Here is a 22,123-nt window from a genome sequence, read left to right on the forward strand (position 1 = left end):
ACAGCACTATACAGTAAGTGTGTTTTTGTAATAAAGAGTTTCTGCTCTTTACTCCTGCTGCTTCACTGCTGCTTGGTGTTTTCATGAGTGGATGAAAGACGAGGAACCTGTGTGGGTGCGCGTGTGTGCATGTGTGTGTGCGTGTGTGTGTGTGTGTGTGTGTGCAATACTCACTTTTGTTCCCTACCAGCGAGACAACAGGCTGGATGTCAGACTCCTCGTTGGCCTTCTTCACCATGCTGAACCAATCCTCCAGGTTCTCAAAGCTCTGGTAGTTGGTGATGTCGTACACCAGGAGAACCCCCTGCATCGGGAAAAAGGACGGCGGAACGACGTCAACTCGGTCATCGGACTCTCAGTCAAGCACCTTATATTTACATTCACCCGCTGGGAGATACACACGAGCATGCGGTTTCGTTTTTACTTCATATTCGAAAACATGAATACTGAGCGTGCAAGCGAGCAGTAGGTGGCACTGCTCCTCTTCTAAGAGTAGTTAAGATAGGGAAGGGGACACACTCACTCACACATAATCTGAGGCAGCTCAACACTGTTATGACCAGTGTCAGACTTTGTAGATTCACATAAAGGCATTTTAACGTGACAGTTCCCAGCTTTGTCAGCACAAACTCGCCGTAGAATAGGGGTGAGGTTGGGTTATCTACTGTCTAAGCTAATGAATGAAGGACTTAAGTTGTGGTCGGAGACATTCTCCTCCTCCCTGTGTAATCCTCAACACTGTAAGCATTAAGGAAGCAGTCACGCCACGAAGCGAGAACCGTGTCTGAGCGAACACACACACCAGAAGGAGCTGTTTATATGTACACAGAAATGAATCAAAAAGTAAACAGTAGATACAAGAGCCGATGGCATAATTCAAGCAAAATAATCACACAGCACAACAATCAGCTATTCGTTCAGCTCAGCGTTTGCTATTTGAAAAGGATTGGAAATGAATGCGAGCCAAGGTAAATATATCTACTTTGATTGCATGATGCAGCAACACTGTGTCTCTGCACTGAAGGGGTGTCTGCTCCTTTTTGTTCAGCGGACACGCAATGTCACAACACGCGAGGCCGGTGACGTCAGCTTGCGTCTCTGACAATTACTCTGCGTCTCTCCAAACGGCCATGATTGATTGCAGGCCCCGCTGCGCCGAACAATGGGTGTGAAAGTTCCATACAGCGCCGGTGAGAAACTCCCTAAGCAAAGTGTCGTAATGTGGCGATGATGTACATCTTGCTGTTGCGGGAGAGGGACAGTAGAGGAAGTGCTGCAGACATGGACTGACAGTACACACATGCAAGCAGGGCACAAAATCAGTTTTTTCCGACCACCAGACGCAGTGGCTGGTAAATTGCTAAATGAGCCTGCAACTTTCACTATTTTACAAGCCAACTAGCTTTGTAGAATGGAATAGAACCTCAAAAAAATGTTGGGCTACCTGCTATAGTAGCTGGTAAAGTAGACAAACTTACAAAGCCACAGCCAAAATGTACCTGCATATGGCTGTGGCTGGTGATAATTTCCCATCCTGCACCCAAACATTAAGTGTTGTGCTTTGTTGTGTGGTTCCCATGTCAGTAACGAGCTTGTGATCTTAAACCAGGCCAAATCAATAGTTACCTTCTCCAAACACGTAGAGCTTTGAGAGATACTGGAGGTGACAGATAGTGGTCGTCTATAGCAACCCAGCTACTTGCGGATGTTGCCTAGCTACCATATGTACAAACTAACTCACACCGACACAAATTACAGTGTTTGCACAGAGCTCAGGCTGTCATTTTAATTAACGTATTGTTCATTTTTCCATAGAGAAAGAATTAAATCACAGGTGGGAGTAAACAGATCAGCGAGCAGTCTATTATCCCCAAAGCTCCTTCATGCATGGGCAGAGTATTACCACATACTGAGCATTACTTAAGTCAAAATTGAAACTAGTTTAAATTTGAATTAAATGTGGATACATGTTGAGCAAACTAAGAAAGAATAGAGATCAATTTGTCATTTATAATATTTGTGTTTATCTGTGTGTGTGTGTGTGTGTGTGTGTGTGTGTGTGTGTGTGTGTGTGTGTATGAGGGATTTGAGGGATTCAATTTTTTGTGCAAGTCAATTTTCTTGCTCACCGTATTCACCTATAATAAATTATCAACACTTGTTAAGCCTGTTGCAAAACAGAAAAGTGTAACAGATCTGTGAAAAAGAGAGATATGGCGATTTTTCGGAGCTCTATTTGACTTGCTATGCTCCACTGTGAATTGAAATGACAGTTTATTATGATATGGCCCCAGAGGGAGGGAGTGGCAGGCTCTGACTGGAGCTGCCGAGGCTGGAATAATAAGCCTGACCGTAGTCACCAATACAGGCCTATTTGGGAATTGGAAACTAATTCTTCCTTTGCTAGGTTTTTCACCGTTATGACAAACGTATACAGCAGATGGTTGATACACTTGCAAATTTCCTATCCTTCCTGAGACTGATGGAGTCAAAGACAGTTTGCCTTTTTTTCTTGATGTTTGAGGAGTAAAAGATTCAAGTTGAGCAAGAAGCTGCAGCACAAACCAGAGATGCACTGTATGTTTGCCTGTCAGAATAAAAAAGTAGCAACCGAGGGTGGTGTGTGTGTGTGTGTGTGTGTGTGTGTGTGTGTGTGTGTTACCGTACATGAGCTCCATATACATATTTATCCAGCATTTTCCCTCCTAACGTTTGGCCTCCGATGTCCCACACCTGCAGGGTCACGTTCAAATTGCCTGAAGTGAAAAAAAGCATAAAGAAATATGACCTTGAATGGCATTTTATAGTAAAAAAAATCAATACAAAAAACTGTTCTGTGAAAAAAAGAATGGGTGCACTGATTTAACCTCTTGTCGAGATTATGTTCCTCTTTTCTTTTCCTAAGTAATGCCTTGTGTGTTGATTAATGTAAAAAAAACGGACAAAATGAACAGAAAACTGACAATGCTACAATTTGTGAGGGTTTCCATTGCGGATGTTTTTGTCCTCTTGAAACATTTAGTCGTTTGTTTTAACAAAGCTCATAATCCTGGGGAAACTGCGAGTCAGCCGTAACTGGAGCCCGCATTTTGGGTGAGGGATTTCTATAATAAAAGTCATCGTTGTTCATATACATATTGGAAACAATAAATCAGAGATTAATCTTTCATGCTAACCGCTCTTGCCTGGCAGGTCACCCACACCTCACATCCAAGAATATCCAGCCCAGAGATTGAGAGGGATGAATAGGTATGCTTACCCTCTAATTTAAACATTCTCAATACCCTGGCAGTAAAAAAAAACGAGCTCTTATTAGCCTGAGAAGAGCTGTTTGCATTGTGCCGTTTCCTGCCAAGTGAAGGAAAGTGAGGAGAATTATGTGCTGTTAAGGAAAATAGCAATAATTAAACACAAAATAAGAGGAAAAGAAGACTCTTGTCCGGATTTCTGTGGAAAGAGAAAGGAGGAGTGAATGAGAGAGAGAGAGAGAGAGAGAGAGAGAGAGAGAGAGAGAGAAAGACTGGTACAAAAACCAAATCCAAATAAATATTTTCTTCCTCTGGAAAATGAAAGGGGGTGGTTGAAAAAAAAAAAAAGAAGACGAAGAAGAAGAAGAAAAAGAGGAGGAGGGAGGACCAGACAGCGAGGAGTTTATGTTGGTGTGATGAGGGCCTGCGCTGGGCTGCAGCGGCGATGGGGAGCAGAGCGTACGCTGCGGACACGGCTGGACGACTCAACCCCTTCATAAGTCCCCTTTTTAAAACGGGAGAAGGAAACACTGAGGTTCACAGTGACTACATCTAGACTATACAGTGTCAATGTAAAGCTACATTGGAGGGTGCAATGAATAACGGGGCCCTTGGTGTTACGGAGAGCGATCCCCACCCATCCTCCGCGCTCGGACATTAACTTTATTTATGTTTCAGAGATCCACGCTGACTCAACAGCCCCGGCGTTTTCCTTGGTTATGTGGCGCGAGGGGCAGAAACTACACCGGTGAGGAACCTTCAAACCGATAAAAAAAAAGGCAGACAGGACGGGCAAAAACACGTGTTGACAAGAAAATGATCTTCTTAAGTGTGAGATGGGGCCGATTCAGACACAGCAGCTTCGAAAGGTTAGAGTTTGAAAGAATTTATCGAGTTCGTTTCACCGCTGGTCAATCCCTGCCCCCCCTCCGACCCCCCACCCACCGCCTCATTGGTTTGGCAGAGACATCTGGAAGAGGTATTGTTATAAAAAGCACACACAGAGGAGGCTGTTGTGTGCCAATCGGCCTCGCCTCACCTCTCCCCGCGTTGGAAAATGTACATTAAGTTTGACAAGCCGGGCCTTCATGGTGAGAGGGGCCAACGCTGGCTATAGGCTATTCTCCCCCCCATTGCAGAGACCCTTACAGCCCCACGGAGACCCAGAGACCCACACAACCTCTCCAATACGAGGCAGGGTGGGGGTCCTAACGAAGTTCTGGACCACCCAGTTCGCAGAGCCACCCTCCTCTTCATCAGCTCATCAACACCCAATTCCCCAGAAAATGGGCCATTTAACAACTCTGGTGCTGAACCAGTGTTCGAGCTGCCACAATGATACAGATGTAGGTTGTATTAAAACAAAGGTTACCGTTTAACATGCAAAAGATCAGTGATTATTACAGAAAACTAAAAAAGCGATTACTGGAAACACACAGCTCTACGATTAACAGCATTTGTACCCGTTCTTATTAAGGAGTCAAGTCCAGCATGTGCTTATGGTTGGCTCTTTTCATTTTGACTCCACCACAACATTTTTGGGGGTTTAGTTCTCCTAAGTCCCATAAGCTGAAACTGAAACAAAATCAAAATAGAATACTTCAGCCAACTCACAAATCAGCATAACTTTTACTTTTAGCACTTAATTTGCCCTTCCTTAATGTTGTTTTATTAGTAATGAAAGAATGGAGGCACTTTGCAGATTTTTGGAGCTTAAGCCTTGGCACAGTTTTAGAAATGCCATTTAAAATGCTGAAAATCCCCATTTCATATGGTAGGAAGTCAAAATGGAGTGCTTTCGTCTAAATATAGCATTAGTCAATAAACATTTATTTTACAGATCTAAAGGGGATACAGAGCATGGCTTTATTTCTGTGGGTTGAACATAAACAAATAAGAACATGAATGTTTTATGTGGTGCAGGACAAAGATCAGTTGAACCTGGGGATCAACGATATGAATATAAAATGTTAATGTATTTACTCTGTACTGTGCCCACAGAATTATGAGCAAGGCTCGCCCGTTTGGACATAAGCTGTCCATTGGCCTTGTGGAGTGAAAAAAAAGCTTGGTGTTTGCTCTGGAGAGAAGAGCTTTCAGAGTGAATAAGCCTGAGAAGTGGCAGACTCTACAATGTGCAGCTACCAGAAAAGACACATTCAAAGTCCTGAGTTAACCTGAAGAACAAGCCGAATCTCTCTACCTGGAAACGCTAGGACAGGAAGTTACAAAACACCACCACAAAATACCAGAAACAGAATTATGATAGAAAATTTTTGTGCTGCATGGGATCTGTGAAGAATTCAAGGTTGAAACATACAACAGGCCACTTCATTAGACTTTAAGCGAGCGCCCTGGATCTTTTAAACACTGACAATAATAAGTGCACGCAAACATCCAATATCTGACATTTCACACTGCAGTTTTAAAGATAATTACTAACAGTCAGAGCAGCCTGTCTGCATACAACCTTGCCAAAAACATATCCTCAATATTTCACTGCATTAACAAGTCTACAATCTGCCGCTACCTGCTTGTGCAGCACGCGTGTCCGTGCTGAGTTGCAGAACAAGCTAGCACTCCCAAAAGATTATGAAGGTGTCTCACCTGGAAGGCTTATTCTCTTCAGAAAGAAATCCAGACCGATCGTTTGTTTGTACTGCTTCCCAAAGGCCTCCTGTGCAAACCTGGTGGCGAGTGATGTCTGAAACGGAGAGACAAAAGGGAGAGACGGAGAGAGGATGAGTGCCAAGACGCTTCTCCAGCAATCAGCATGAGTAAAAATGTGTCGTTCGAGGCGAAGACTGTTTTAAAAAGAAAATGCTATCAGAATACAGAAGAAAGGTTGATTCCATGAGTGGCTTCGTCTAATAAAGAATATTCTCCAACAATCAGCATGACAAAAAAAAAAGCGTTGTTCGAAGCAGAAACTGTTTTAAAAGGAAAAAGTCATCAGAATAAAGAAGAAAGTTTGACTCGATTAGTAGCTTCGTCCAATAAACAATATTCACACACACACACAACATGAAAACGAAAAAGTCAAAGTCACAACATGGCCAAGTGCAATAGTCATAGTGCAAGATGCTGCAAAATTTCTTCCAGGGAAAATACATCAGAGTGTTTCCTAAGTGAGATATTTTGGGGCTGAGCAGAGCTACTGAATGCATTCCACAACAGAGAAATACTTTGATTTCATTCACACTGACCAAACTGCAAACAAAGCTTTTTCCAATATTTCATTTTCAATATTTTTATTCAAAGCCGTTACGAAAATACAAGGGTATAATTTATCATATGACAACAACAATACTGTGTGAGTCCCCAGTATACAGCCATGATTCTCAGGCAGTGTAATGCTCTCTAGCACGTTCATTTCGTCATTACGAATCCATTTTTAAGCACCTTCAAAACGTCAGGACTGACTGGAAGGTATACGCTGATGTAATTGTCTGCCTCCGCTGCCGTCTCGCTACTCAGCCGTGGTTGTGACAGTGAAAATCAATGTGAATTAGAAAAACAGGTGTCTGAGTATGTGTCATGTCTCCAGACTGCAGACCCAATAATTACCACGAATTACAAAACTCCATCACTCCCTGTCACTGTTGTGTTCGAGGGGGGAAAAAAATGGCATGTTAGGGGCCCTCCTGAAATCCATGGGAATTCATTGCACAGACTTGACATGCCAAGTTTAATTCATTTTGATGGATGAGGATAAGAAAAAATGAAGTGCTGGATGTCTATTAGCTATCTTTAGAGCAGTGTGCTTACATAAACACAGCAGAGAAATGAAACAGTGGGACTCTCTTGGTCTTCATGTAGCAGTGAATGCATTTAATGTGCTACTTGACAATCACTCAAGCTTAGAGGATTTGAATTGAATCCTTACTTTCAACCCACTAAGCATTCACTTGGGCCCATGCCCTTATCTATTTCCACTCTCACCCCACCTGTGTAAGCAGTACAGGTTCAGGTGTAGCCGAAAAATGAAAAAAAATAAAATAAAACTGGATTTCTGTCAAATAGCATTCCTCTAGGAAAGGCACGATGGGTTACAATTAAGATAAACCTTATCCTGGTTTACCCAAATGTTATACAATTAAGGAAGAGGCCTTTGATTTTCTCAAGAAACACATTTGTTGTCGGGACTGCCACCTTTAATATCAAACTTTCAAGTTTATCCCAGCTTGAATCTGCAAAAGTAATCTTGGAATCAGACTTCAGCATATTGAATGTTTAAGCCTAACCTTTCTTGGTGAACCTGTCCAGTCCTTAGAGGTGCAGTATAAAGATTTATCCACCTAATTCTTTTTAAAGTTCACCAACCCATAGACTTTTCAAATCTCAGCGTGCAAAGCATGTCACAGGCTCAAGAGTGATTGAAAAATTACTGGAGGTGACTGACGCAACAAGGAGAAAATCGGCCATTTAAGTAGCCCAAACAATCACTGACAACACAGGAATAACAAGCTCGGACAGCAAAAATTTATTCCACATGCTCACGTTGGCCTAGTCGGCCATTTGTCTTGGCATTCCAGTAGCTTGGCTCTCCTCCCTCATCGTAGCCCTTTTTTTCCACCATACAATTGGAACTAACCAGCGAATGTAAAAGCTGGCGTAATCCCGACACTCCAATAGAGAACAGCACAGGGTCACCAATGATACCAATGCCGGGAAATGAGGGAAGTTCTACTGAAAGAAGAAACTGGGAGGGAGAAAAAAAATGGCAAGCTGTCTTAAGTCCACGTGACGCAACTCATGAGAGATGTAGTGCATTTTTGTAGCATGCAATCAAAACTGGCTCTTTTATTCTCATTAATTCTAAATGACAGGTTTAAACATCACCATTCTGTCATTATTAAAATAGTGATGAAATGAAGAATTCGCCTGCAAAGATACAGTAACCGCTGAAGGTAGAAGGACCTGTATCCAAAGCTCTCTTTATCCTATGGGAACAGCAACTATTCAGGAAAAAAAAAAACACTGAGTGACTTAAAACCTGGGTTGAAAAATAGACCTGTGTGTCGGCTAGGCCCAGTGCCTTAAGAGTCTGGCTAAAATTTGAGCCTCCATATTTTAAAAACATCTCGCTCAGGTGGACAAGCCTTCCCACATCTCCCTATATTTCTGAATGGACAACCAACCACAAGCAAAAATACCACCAAAAATGCTGTCCAAGAAAAACTGATCCGATTGCAATTTGCTGAGCAAATTGACATTAATAAGGGGGGAAATAGCATTCAAGATGTCAGTCAGTGGTGCCTACTCAAAATGGGGGGCAGGGCTCCTGTTTTCTGCCCAAAACAGACAAGCAGGTAAGTCATTCAGACAGTGACGAGCTGACACCTGGCAGCAGTGTGAGGAGGGTTATTAATGTAGCGTATCTACTGGGAACTGAGTTCTGTGTGTTCTCTGTCCCCCCAAAGAAAATGTCGACTTTCCAGAATGAGAACATTCATTTTTCTCATTGGGTCTCACCATTACTGCTACATTCATTTTCTTTCTCCCAGAGGAAGGAGAGATTAGTTACGAGAGGGGATGGTGAAGCTGAAAAGCACTTAGAAGTCCCTGCCTTACATTCACACTCATTCATTTGGGGATTCAAAGATGCAGTGAAGAAGAAACATAGCTGTATCGTCATGACAACCTCCTTGCTTTGCTGCAAATAATTGTGTGGTGTGACAAGAAAAAATTCCACTGTTGTGGATGTACGTTAAGCCTACTGCATCTAGATCTTTTAAAAGGCTTTTAATGAACGTACTGAATTTCCTAGGCTAAATAAACTAAATGTGTGCAACCTATTCATGTGGCTATACTCGCTTTTCCCATTTTCAATGCTAGTTTTATTTTTTTTTCTCTCAATCCAGTGGTTGTGAAAGGGGGACCAACAGGAGTCCTTGACAGCACCTAGGTTGTCAAGTAGATTTAGCAAACAGAGAGAGACAATGTACTGAGGGAAGAGGTATTCGTTCTCAGCTCAGACATTCATAAGAAGAGGCCTTCACACGTAACTCTCTTCCCACTGTTGTTCTGCTCAGTCAAATGAGAAAATAGCAACATTTTCTCAGATGGGGGTGTCCAGAACATAATTTTCTCAAATGGGGCCTGATTCTCCAGCCAAATGCTTATGGGGGTCTTTGGCTAGGAGAAGAGAGGTAAACCAGTGGAAAACAACCACCAGCTGCAGGAGTCAGGGTAAGCAAACTGTAGCCTTCTTCTATCAACTGTCATACTCAGTACAATACACTGCAGTGTTTACCCTGAGTTCACTGAGCAGCAGCAGCCCCAAACTGTTAGAAAAATGTAATTCAAAAATTCATTATCTAGCTCTAGTACCTCGCAAAATTATTAACAGGATTTCATTAAAAAAAAAAGAAAACTATTCTAATAGGAACAATGTAACCTGATGTTCTTTTCTTAATATTTTAATTACAAATGATCCTCAAACACGTTACCTGTTGTTGTCTGGTTTGATTTAGGCACATAGGCCCGCTCAATTTCAAAACTAGGCCATGCAAATGTGGTGACTTGAGCTGGCTGGTTGCCAACTTTAGCACCAATGGTGTTGCAGCAAGAGGTGGGACTAGGGCTAGATATCAATACCCTCTATAATCAGTTATTTCAGCCTTGGCCCTCTTCATTGCTACATAAGCCTACACTAGTCCCATACCAATAATTTACAGAGGCACTTTTTCATGTGTTCCAATTTTGGATGAGTGGCCAAAATTAGACTAGCCAATAAGAGCATAATAAGTCAACAATAAAATATTTCCTCACAATTTAGACCTATAGGCTCCAGTACTGGAAGACGTGGCACCTTGGACACATACTACTCTTCAAAGCACTGAAAGAGATCCATTCAATAGCACATGCAACATGGATTAAAGGCTGGGTAGGCTTAATAGGTTTAGAAGAACGGATTTGTGCCAGATTTAAATCCATTATGCTATCTTTGAGACAGAATCAAAACTAAAGATGTCCATTAGCCCTCTCAAACTGGCCACTTGATGGACAAGACTTGAAGAAATATTAGGCTATATTTGACATTCAGAAGAGACTTACAGTAGTGATCCCGTTTTAGAAATGTAATTGCTACATGTCAATTATCTATGGTTTTTCAGTTTTTTTTTCTAGAGTCTCATACTGTATCCTCCCCTCTCGAATATTCAACCATCTGGAGAAGCTCTGACTGGGATGAACTCCCTGCTCCTGTTTTACACCTTGGCCAAGACCAAGTGTGGATGGACAACTTCAAGAAAACTGTATTATTATTAATAAAGAAGTTAAAAATGTTAATAAAATGTACATTTTTCTCAGTTTCATGAATCTGACTGGTGGTTCAGGCATGTGGTCTGGCACCATGTCAGGCTTTGTGTCATCAAATCATCACATAGTGTCCGACCCCGTTAGTACTAACGTTAGGTACCTAATATGTGCTACCTTAGCAGCAAACTAATTTTGACATTCATTTTAGCCAAGCACAATGACTAGTCAGGAAAAGGTTAGGCAAGGAAAGGGGGCAGTTGAAGCTAGTTTTCGTCCCTCTCTCTGAAAAATAATGACATTGAGGGGGCTATCACTTCCTATCTGAAATCCAATCACCATCTGACCATATTCTATTTTTCTAAAGCACATATTTCCTGAGTCTCAATGTCTCCTCCCATAGGTGATAGTTGATACAGCCATCTGTATACATTCACTAAGAATCATAGATTTTTACCAAACTGATGCCAGCATCCATACACAACTTTAAGCAAAATGCCTTTGTGAAAATGCAAGCAATGACTAAATGGTTGAATTACAGTAAGGATAGACTGCACAATGTACTCATTGCAGTAGGAAAACCTACAGACTATCAGGCAGGCCCAGTCCTCACAACTCCATCTGTGAAGTGTATTGACTATTAACTATGGTTATATGATATAGGCTAATATGAATATTACCCGTAGGCCTGCTCTAATGATGTGCATCTGATAAAGATGTTCAGTTGCATAAACAGAAAACTAAAGTTGTCACCACTCATGTCACCACTACATTTCCTGCAACAGGTGGTTATGAACAGAGTAATCAATCTGTCAATCTCTCATTGCCTGTCAGTCGTGTCCCTCCTGTCATAAGCTGCTGTCATATTGCTCTTATGTCAATTTTCTCTTGCTACAGTGTAACTTTCCAGGCAGGTATCCATTGGTGAGAGTCGAGTAGCGTGAAATCCAGATGTAAACAAAGATAGAAGCTGTCAATATCAACACACTGTGTTGAACCGATGTTAGGCACGTATCAAAAAACGGTAAAACTCCTATCAGCAGGTTTACATTGACTGTGGTAATGAAGTTAGGGAGTTAGATGTCCCTAATACAATTAACATTGCACTAACGTTATTCCACAACACAGTGTAACGTTAGATACAGTTGTGTGGCATCGCTTAGGTAACAACTACAGTACACTCAGGCCATTATCTTACATTGCCTAAGCTTTAATCGTAAACTGGAATATTAACAGTTGTGTGTGCATATTACGATGTGTTGCTAGCGTTAACTACTTTGTGAGTGAAACCCCCAGCAGCGGCTAATATTAGCCAACCGAGCTAGCATCAGTCGCCATGGTGACTGGAAAGCAACCGCAGCTCTTTTTAAGAACCAAAAGCAGCACCGTAGCAGTTGGATACCGAGTGAACAGCCGTGCAACCGACACTGAGCCAATGTTGTTGCAGAAATGTTAGACTTGAAAGTCAATCTTCAGTAGCGTTGTGTGTGTGATGTTCTCACCTTCCCAGATGCACCGTCTCCGATCACTACAATTTTAAGCTGCCGGTCTTGACTGTCCTCTTCTGAGTCCGACATGTCGTTAAACTGTGCTCTGACCGTGTCTGTGTGGGAAAACCGATCGCTGTACGCAACGTAGTCACAGGTTGTTGAATTTATCTAGTTAATCAGATGGATTAAATGAGCGTTGAGTGGGCAACCAGACGCCATTTTGACTCTACTACACTGCTGCTCGGCTTGATCCACTGACACACAGCTAGCTTAGCCACTCTGTCGTGAAGGACATAAACAGCTTTCAGATCAGCAGGGAGATATCTACCGAAATAAGAGACTGACACCACGGCTTGGCGTTTTAGTTTACATTGATTATCGGTATCAATCGCCTAATTTTCACCTCAGAGGAAAAGACCATAAACCTGATTGCTAGCCTGTATGGATGCGTCCTGTGCGTGACGCGTTGCTGTTGCTATGGTAACAAAGGTCAAAGTGTAAGTATAGAAAACTTGATCAGCACAACACAGAAAAACATTATTGTCCCAATAAGGTGGATTTTAACATATCAAAGCAGCTTGTATAGAGTTTTTAAAAAACAAATCATGAATATTTTTATTGTAGATTCTCTGTCCCCGTCTCACTCTAGACTGCATAATTATGCTTTATTTGCCTTGAAAAGCCATATTATGGGCTGGTAGCAAAGTCATTTTTAAAATACAAGTAAACAATAGCCAGAGTGTTGTAGGTACTAATAGGTATCTAGCCTATTAGTAATAAGTCTTCCATCCCTACACACACACACACACACACACGCACACACAAACCCACAAGCCTCATAGAAACACTTGTTTCCTTAGGTCCAACTGTAATCAGGCTGTAGATGTAGATGTTTGTCATCTAAGCCTATAGACCTACTATAAGGACAAAGCGTAGCCTACATTCTAGCCAACATTTAAGCAGAGATTTAGCTGTTCTCCTGAAAGGAGAGTTGTTTAAAAGTGTACAGTCTGAATAGGGTTAAACGTGCTTCGTATTGCCACCATTAAGGGTTTTTGCCCTAGAACCATATAGGTGCAGTGTAGATCCTCTTTTCACAGGTTCTCGGTGGTATCCTGTGTATTTCAGTTTCCTCCACTACTAAAGTCAGAACTGTGAACAGTCTTCCAGTTTGCAGGAATAGCTACAGCTTAGATTAATCTATATCCAGCTGTGTGATTTAATTGCTCTGTGTCACATTGATGTATTTACCAAATGAAGTGGTGAATGGTTTGGATAAACTGATAAAACAGCACATTTTCCTGCAATTCTTTTGTGATGTCTCTCTCTAGTTTTTATTGTTGCATATGTAAATGATTTAGAATCAGTTTATGGTCCAGTCCTTATTGCAAATATAAACAAAATGTAGACACACTGCAAAAAGTCAAATAAAAGATTTAAACACACAATTCACTCTTAGATTAGTTGACAAAGCTCTTGATAGAAGAACTGACATACTGGGATTTTTTTTTTTTTTTAACTTGAATATTAATATTAATTTTGAATTGTAAAATCATTACGTAGGCTATGTTTTTTAGGCATTTGCAATAAAAATCTGTAGGGACTCTGAAAGATGAAAACAAAACTTGCAGCTTGCAGCTATAAATCCTAAAAATCTACACCATAACTAGAAGATTCAATGAAAAACAAATCCTCGATTGGGAATTCAATGAAAACCTTAACGTGTCAGTGACCTTGAACTCTAGATATCGGTGTTAGCCTACCGACCATGAATCTGTCAGGAAAAAAGTTCCTTTTAGAACAATTTTACTCTCGAGGACTGTGATCAGACACAAAAAAGTTGAAGGGAGAATCCTCTCACTGTAAATAAACAAGTTATTCTCACCTCTATGGGGAACACCGAGGTGTGATGTTCTGCAAATAGCCTATATGAACTATTGTAGCCTAGCCTATGTCCTGTGTAAATTGGATGTTATGCACAAGAAAAAGAAATGGAAAAAAATAAAGTTTCAAATCCACCAAATCCTCAGTTTGACAGATCAATCACAAGCCGTCACAGTCATACTTGGAAACCTAATGTATTTCCCTAATTTACGCCTCATTTTTTTTATATTGCGTAGGCTATATTGTCAGTGCAGAATCTGAGCTTTAGTGTTTTTAAAAAGCTGGAAGTTCAATCACGGTCCTCATCTTTCACACTGCTTTTATTGCAAGGGAAGGAGCATGTTGCTGTATATGGGGGATGAACAGGAATTCGCACCTGGGCCACTTTGAAGCAGGTGGCAGTGAGTGTCAGGTCAGTATAGTCCAAAATGCTTATGAGGGTGTGATTGACAGCTTCCCAACTGGACAAAAAAAAGGTTTTTGGGGAAAAGATGCGTCGCTAATTGTCGTAAAATTGTTAAATGTGCTTAGAAGAGAAACTTTATCGGAAAGGTTAAGGCCAATGGTGTCGTACGAATCTTAATTGTGGAGAGACAATCTAAGTTAATGCAATGCATTTGAATCATTAAACAGCCATATAAGCCTTTCACTGGGTCGGATATGTACAAAGCCATAGCCTATCGTTTCAAAAAATAATTCGGACCTGTCTGAGTCCATGTGTCAATCAGCTAATACAGCCTAATATTAACTAATAGGCTATGAATTCTTGATCAACAATAGGCCTATAAAATAGCCTAACCGCTAAAATGAGTCTGTGAGCCCTTCGCAGAAACAAGCAATTCGCAAACTAGCAATCAATGACACATAGGCTGTCAATAAATAAAATTCTTGAAGACTGAACGCATGCTTGTGTCGGACCACTTAACCTCTTATAATTAATAGCCTATAACTAGGGCCCATTGTCCCGCTACTGAAATAGGCTAGTAGGTCCATGAAAATGCACCAAATTTGTAGAAAAACAAAAATCTATTCAGAATTAATATATCGGGCAATATTTCATATATAGGCCTATAAAATTGACTCATTTTAAAGATCAATGAAGTGATCATCCCGTGAATGGGCAATGCAACTGAGATTCTCTCTTTGTTGACCTATATTGTTTTTATTTAAATTTTCACTAATTTTAGCCTATGCTTCATTTTAATCGGATTTAGAAATAGGCTACACGTGTAGCGTTAATGTCCTTGAATAAAATAGAGTATAGTTCCCTCAAAAGCACAATTAGACCTAATGCTGTATTGCCTTTGCGCAATTAAATAGGTTAGTATACACATTTCCCAATGCTTTGGGGAAAAAAAAGTACAGTGCTATTAAGCTACCTAAAATAGTTCCATTTGCAGGTTTTGGCGCAATAACCTAAATTTGTTTAAAATAGTTGGGGAAACAGTCTATAGGCCTATAAAGGTGGGCATTCATTTATCAGAAACGTTTCAGATGTCTGTCGGCTTTATAATAGAGACTTCCATCCTGCAGCACATTAAAATGAATTTTGTCTATGACCCTAACATCTTGTTGGATGTGTTGCTACAAACCAGGCTGCTTCTATCATCATGTTAAGTGTCTGCATGCTGTTTTGACCGCCGGTGACACTCGGACAGCTGCATGATCCTGTACATTTCAGTCAGAGTTCACTATTTCCCCGAGAAATCCTCTTGGTTTCTAATTGGCCCTACACTGAAAAATATCCATCTTTAAAAGTCATTCAACTTGGTATAGAGTCTTAAAATCTTATTTTTCTATAAACAAAATGAGAAGTCCTGCCAGTGGGGTGAGATGAGTAGCCTACATTTGTTTCCAATGCAGTTTCACTTGTTTCAGGAATTTTGTAGAAATAAGTGACAGTATCTTGAAATACGACGAATCACTCCATGAAAAAAAGAATAGTGAAACAATTTGATTTGCAATGGAAGCAACTGGAGTTATCTATTGGCATTATTTCTCTCTTCGAAGAAAAATAAGATTTTAAAACTCAATAGGTAGGCTATCAGATTGTCGACTTGTCAAGATGGACATTCTTAATTTGGTGATAAACTGTAGGTAAAACTGTAGGAGTGACATGTCAACGAGGAATTTGAGCATTTTCAAATTTATTTCACTTTTCACAGGATGCGTGTTTGTGGTTTCACTGCAGGGCAAAAATACAACTTCTTTTATGTGAACAGGAGGAACCCGACATCAAGCAACGCCTTTTTATAACTGTGCTTTTGCAGCCCAAGTCTGAATAGCCTTTAATTCAATTAAGTCATGGGTCTACACACGTTCACTCACGCCTATGTATAACGTGTCAAAGAATGTATATTAAATGACAATTTTCTAACATTTATACTGTAACGTGATCTAGAACAACAACTGGATCGTGTCTGTCTGCGAAGGAAAATAATGTCCGTGATTACGGCTCATTACAGAAGTCAAGAGCATTCCGCTGAATTGTCCTTGACACACAAGATCATGAAGAGCAGTGAAAGCGAGGCCTTGTTTACAAGAAGGGGAAAATATATGAACCCAATAGAAATAACAAGAGAAATCAAATAACAGAGAAATCACATGAACTTTAGAATGAACTGAGTGCAGGAATGAGGGAATGAGCCAGTTTTCTGTTAGGTGGTGGAAGTGTAAAATCTGATTCCATCAATTGCAATCTCAGGTTTTCTGAGTAGCCTATATGCACAAATATAGCCTGATCTCCTGAGACAGACCATGTTTTAAAAAAGGGCAAAATATTAAGATGTTATTAAGATAAGATGTGAATAGGATGTATGGTTTATTTAAGATTTTAATTTTTTGTTGTAAAAATACTCGCGCGTAATCGTCCTTTACACTCGTGCGTAATGGAGGAATGATGCTTTAACAGCGTGCGAATTTAATAATTTTGCATTAATTAAATTTGTATTCTCGGAAGGAGGCTGCTTTTTACATTGGAAATGCTGGGGGGAACTCAGTCCTATAGTCAGACTTCACAATAGCCTATGTATCCATTCACAACGTATTTATGCTATACAGTTGGTAGGCTAGTGTATTTCCCATCAAACTGCTTGCAATATGAAAAAAATAACGGGGAGACATTGGAATGGGGTTAATGCACACCAATGGGGGTGTTTGCATTTCAGCGATCACAGGTTGAAAAGAAAAACAGCCGGGATATTCCTCTCTATATCAGATATCTCTACATGCAGGTATGAAGGATGTGATGTGGGACGGTCCACTCCTCAGTATCCTTCAGTCCTTTAAGCTCCAGCGCAGCCAATGAACAGCATCACTGTCGCTGGCGGTGGCCTTGGGGTGGCCGGTATACCTGCATCTAGAGATCATTATTTTGGGGGCGTATAGGCTCCGTTGGTAAGCAGGGGAATTGTTTTTCCATAGGGTTAACGAAGAAGGGGCACTGATCAGCCAAAGGCCTTCTGTACATTTAGCCTGGCATTTCGTTCCACCTACAGCAGCGCTTATGTGCGTAAATCTTCAGAGTTCAGCTCTCTTAATGCTAAATGGAGAGATCTTCATGACTGAGATTTGCTGTGTAAATTACACTTACATATACAGTATATATATATATGACTTCCTTGCAGTAGCTGCCCGTGTGTCGACTAGCAGAAGAAAAATCTGTGATAACTGTGACAATGTCCAGCAAATCTCAGCGTCTTCTTTAAATCTCATCTCCACGCTGAACTTTTAAGTGTTAAATCTTATAGCTGGCGGATGGTCAGTAGTTTCAATGAATCCTCTTTTTATATACTTGCAGCATCCTGGTATACAAGCCACCCGGGTGTGTATAAGGGCCCTGTGTGTTTTATAAGGACCCACACCTCACACACATATAGGATGGTTAATCTACAGCTGCCCCAGACTGAAGTTCGGGGTTTTACTGGAGACAGAATAAAGTCTAATGCTGCTCACATTCCATTCCAGTTATAGTAAAGTAATTAGTAAAGGCGGGTTTAAACTATTTTTTTCTGTTGTGAAAATATGTGAAAACAGAGTTAAATGACTGTTATTCACTGTGCAATCCGGCGTGTCCGCAAACAGCCCAAAATGTGGATTTTCTTTTCCCTCCATGACTTAAATTTAGGCGCAGTGACATGGGCCTCCTTAACCCGGGAATACTCCTCTCCTTGTGTTGACATCCACCCCTGAAGGTAGCTGTCAGTCCGCCCTGTCCGGGAATCACACAGCTATTCATCATTGTCTGACAGGTGTGTTTGGGAAGGAAGCCATAGTGGCCCAGATGACAACTCGGCAGCACAGCGCTGACTGCAGGGCGGCAGGACAGGAACATCATGGTAAACATGATGCCTTTTTCGAGAGAGATGAGAGATGCAGGCAACTTGGTTCAAACAGACCAGTTTACAGCTGGACTCACCATTATAATAGGAAGATTGTTGTATTAATTTTATATTTGGCAGATATGGTTTTAGTAGCTATTATTCCTATTTTCTTTTATAACATTTTTAAAATGTGTTAGTGCCCTCAAAACACAGCAACACTTGTCCTAAATTGAGTCTATACCAATAATAAATTAATAATTAAGGTATTTATTACGCCGAGTAAATCTCTCACGTTGGCCAATTTCAGAAAACCTTTCCTAAACTTTGACAAGACGTTTGGCCACAAAATAAGAGCAATATGCAGCACTGTAGCGCGTTTATTCCCGGTTTGTGCAAGAAAGCAACATCTATAATAGTGTTAGGCTGTATATTAGTTAGGCTATATATTATAAAATCTACAGCTAAGTTTTAGCTTCATTAATGCATGTTGACAGCCGCCAGGCCTTATGCGTTTTTCCACGTGCTGCCAATAAAAAGTTAGTGTCAATAACGTTACCAGATTGTGTAAACCCATAAGGCCTAAAATATCGCTTATTATTATTACTGTTAATAACTGTTGCTATTGTTATAGCATCTGTCCCGCCATGTTGGTGTTATTGTTATTAAAATGAAAAGGGAAATGAGTCAACGGCCCAATATTCAACATCATAATAAAAACTTTAAAACAAAATGGCATCCAAATTATAGTAATGCCTGATATGTTTTAATGTTTTTCGATCTAAACAAACAGTCAATTTACACAATAGAAAATAGGTACATTTCAATAGGAACTGGTTTGTCAGCCTGCTTCCTGCCACAGATCGCTTTCAGGCCAATAATACAACAAACCCACAATTTCTCTTTTCGGTCCGATACTGTACATGCCCACACTATATGCATTTTACATTTTAGTAATGTCATGTATATGCTCAAAAGTGCTGAAATATCTTACCTTTACAAACACAGCAAGGAAAAACAACCTGTAACAGAGATAGTTATTTGAAACGTCAATGGGAATATGCCTATTTCCAATCACTGCAGAGGTAGGAAGGCGCATATAACATAAACCAACAAAGGTGACATTTTCAGTCTAGACCACTGGTTCCCAAAGTGGGGTCCGGGGACCTCCAGCGGTCCTTCAGGGGGCTTCCAGGGGTCCCCAGCCAGATGGGGAATACTTTAATTTTATTACTCTTTCACTCCCTAGAGGTTAACACAGTGACAATGAATGAGCAGGTCCACTCTCCCCGCCTATAGTATAGACATTTTATACTAAATCATGACAAACATCTTCTTAGATGGGGTTCCTTCTGGCAACACCTTATTAAATGGGGACGAAGGGGGGTGGTGGTGGTCATTTTTTAAGTATCTGGGGGTTTCTTGACATGAAAAAGTTTGGGAACCCCTGGCCTGGACAACACGATGAGGCAGTTCAGTCGGAGACACTGAGCTGATTATCAGTCCATTCAGGTCTTCTCCTCTTGTTAAAAGTAATTAGTTTGATTTCCTGGGAGAAAAACAAAACAAAAAAAAGAATAAATACACCGAAGTTCTCATTGATTCCCCGCACAGGCGGAGAGTGTCCAGGCAGGGAGGCAGTAGGCGTACGGGTAATAGTAGGACGGCTGCAGGGAGAGCAGCGGAGGCCGCAGGATCTCTCCGGGGCTGTACTGTCTCTGGTCGTCCCGCACCAAAACTTTCACCGCCACTTTCTTAGCTGCCGGGGTCGACGCCATCAGATCGGCGGCCATCTGACGGCGTTTCGTCTTATACCTGCGGTTCTGGAACCAGATCTTGACCTGGGTCTCTGTCAGCTTCAGGGAGGCCGCCAGGTCCGCCCGCTCCGGCCCGGACAGGTACCGCTGGTGGTTGAAGCGGCGCTCCAGCTCGAAGACCTGCGCGTGGGAGAAGGCGGCCCGGGAGCGCTTTTTCCTCTGTTTGGGCTGGTCCAGGCTCTTATCGCAGCCCCCCTCGTCCAGGGCGCTGGGGTCTGAAAGGGAGACGTGCAGACGTGCGCCATGCAACAAAAGAAACCCTCAGTGAATTCCTGCTTTTTGATTTAACTGGAGTCACTTCTGTTGACTTCAGGTGAAGGTGAATGCTTTGGGATGTGATTGATTAAAGCAAAAATCAATTCCCGATTATAAGGGGTGTGAACACTTAGGCAGCAAGGTGTGTTACTTTTCTATTTTTATAGCCTACGTTGTCAGAAATAAGTGGCCTTGTCTGTTTACCTTAATTTCGTTGGTTGCTGTAGGCCTATCCAAATGAAAATGGAAAAAAAAGTCTAATCTAGTGAGTTTTCATTCAGGCCTAAAGACAGTAAAAACTAGAACATTTCAAATGGTGTCCAGACTTTTTTATCCACTGCAGTTTAGAGTTTGTTTTTCCTATAAAGTAGACTGTAATCAGCTGTGCGTCTCCGGACAATTCACAACTTTAATCCAAAGGGAAATCGTGTCCATGCAACATAAGTTAGTTTACACAAATATGACCTATGATGACACCAAATCGAGCTGCCCTTAACCTTTAAGAAGTAACGGTTTAAAGGCCTGTGGGTGGCAACAAATACAGTTTGACCATGAGCCAAGCTTTCCCATTAGCATCTATTCCAATTCGTGCGTAAAAGTGCGCAGGAGTGGTTTTGGAAATGTCCAAATAATGGCCTACAATGAAAGAAATAGCCTTGGCCTTTGACTTGTGACAAAAGGGTTTTAGCATAATTAAAGGAGCGTTTTAAGAGCCACGCTGGACTCTCTATTCTGGTTTTCCCGTTTTTTTATTTAACTTTACACATCAGAGGGTTCACTGAGTCATTGTGGTTCTTTATAGGCTACAACTTCTACCCTAACCAGAGAACTCATGAAGAACCATATTTTTTTTTCTGAGCATGGTTGCACATTATCTAACTCACTTACCCGTAACATTAGGCTCACAGTCGCTCTTTGCGTTTTCCACAGCTGCAGATTCGTGGTCGGTCTCCTCCTGCAGACTCTCCTCCAGCACATCTGACGCCTGGTCTCCGTCTTTCTCGGACTTGCAGACGGCCAGATTCTTGCTGTCATTGTCGTCGCTGAGTCCCGAGTCCGAGTCATAACTTTTCTGGTCCGTGGGCTCACAAGCCCCCCCATCATCACTTCTGCACGCCGTGGGAAAGTCCGCCGACCCGCCGTTCATTTCCCCAAATATTTTCCAACACGCCGTCTTGGAGAAGCACATATCCAAATCTGGCAAGTGCCGGCTGTCGTCTTTTTTGTTCAGGATGGCTTGGATCGAGAAAGGCATCAGTGAGTTGCCACGGACGGCCATTTTTCAAAAAGTGAAGTTGTTCGTCTTCAAGGGAGCAATTAACTGGCCTGGATAATGGAGCAAATGTCAATTCATCCGCATTTTACTCCCAGCGAAGCCCTGGTGTCGCGTATGTTTTCCCTCCAGTGTTGGTTTCTCATCGCATCCCCGCAGGAGAAGCCGCGGAAAGTTTCTCGTATATCCGAAGGCACGATGCTTCTCCTCCGCATAGCTCTGCCATCAGCCCGGGCTCGCTCCCGTTTCCTGCCCTTTTCACACACTTCTACCATCCACCCTCACCTGTGACTGACAGCGACTCCTCTGCGTCTCCTATTGGGCGAGAGCGGAGGAACGCCGCTCAGCCATTGGCCACTGTAAACTACGTCACGTTGCGTTCACGTCGGATTGGAATAACCGTAAAATTGGACGGACGTGGAATTGTGTTCACGCGATGGAACTCGTGTTGCATCCGTCAACCGCCATGATTTAAGTTTTTGGAGACGCTGGTCGCTCCTCTGCTTCTTCTAAAAGTTAACAGACATGAATTTAGTGTGTGATACGTTTGAATTTATGTTTTACAACATCACAAAGA

At 41.6% G+C, this 22,123-nt stretch overlaps 2 protein-coding genes across 2 annotated transcripts in view; both read right to left on the bottom strand.

The window, feature by feature from the left end:
- Window positions 1-12,420, bottom strand: part of rab28 (RAB28, member RAS oncogene family) — a 29,630-nt gene extending 17,210 nt beyond the window's left edge. The window contains exons 1-4 of the mRNA XM_071900308.2: window positions 12,011-12,420; window positions 5,856-5,952; window positions 2,668-2,756; window positions 175-304 (exon numbers count right to left, since the gene is read on the bottom strand). Coding sequence (XP_071756409.1) covers window positions 175-304; window positions 2,668-2,756; window positions 5,856-5,952; window positions 12,011-12,085 — 391 coding nt within the window. The 5' untranslated portion in view covers window positions 12,086-12,420. The remainder of the gene's footprint in view (window positions 1-174; window positions 305-2,667; window positions 2,757-5,855; window positions 5,953-12,010) is intronic.
- A 6,541-nt stretch (window positions 12,421-18,961) lies between these two features.
- nkx3-2 (NK3 homeobox 2) lies at window positions 18,962-21,765 on the bottom strand. The gene is made up of 2 exons (XM_071900354.2): window positions 21,162-21,765; window positions 18,962-20,233 (listed from the first exon to the last, which is right to left on the bottom strand). The coding sequence occupies exons 1-2, from the start codon at window positions 21,550-21,552 to the stop codon at window positions 19,797-19,799; spliced, it is 828 nt and encodes a 275-aa protein (XP_071756455.1). The 5' UTR covers window positions 21,553-21,765; the 3' UTR covers window positions 18,962-19,796.
- Window positions 21,766-22,123: the final 358 nt, after the last annotated feature.

This window comes from Centroberyx gerrardi, chromosome 16, assembly GCF_048128805.1.
Source record: "Centroberyx gerrardi isolate f3 chromosome 16, fCenGer3.hap1.cur.20231027, whole genome shotgun sequence".
Classification (NCBI taxonomy): domain Eukaryota; kingdom Metazoa; phylum Chordata; class Actinopteri; order Beryciformes; family Berycidae; genus Centroberyx; species Centroberyx gerrardi.

Coding starts and splice junctions, on each gene's coding strand:
- nkx3-2 (XM_071900354.2), bottom strand. CDS start 21,552: ATGGCCGTCCGTGGCAACTCACTGATGCCTTTCTCGATCCAAGCCATC. Junction 20,234..21,161: donor CTGTGAGCCTAATGTTACGG/GTAAGTGAGTTA, acceptor TCTCCCTTTCAG/ACCCCAGCGCCCTGGACGAG.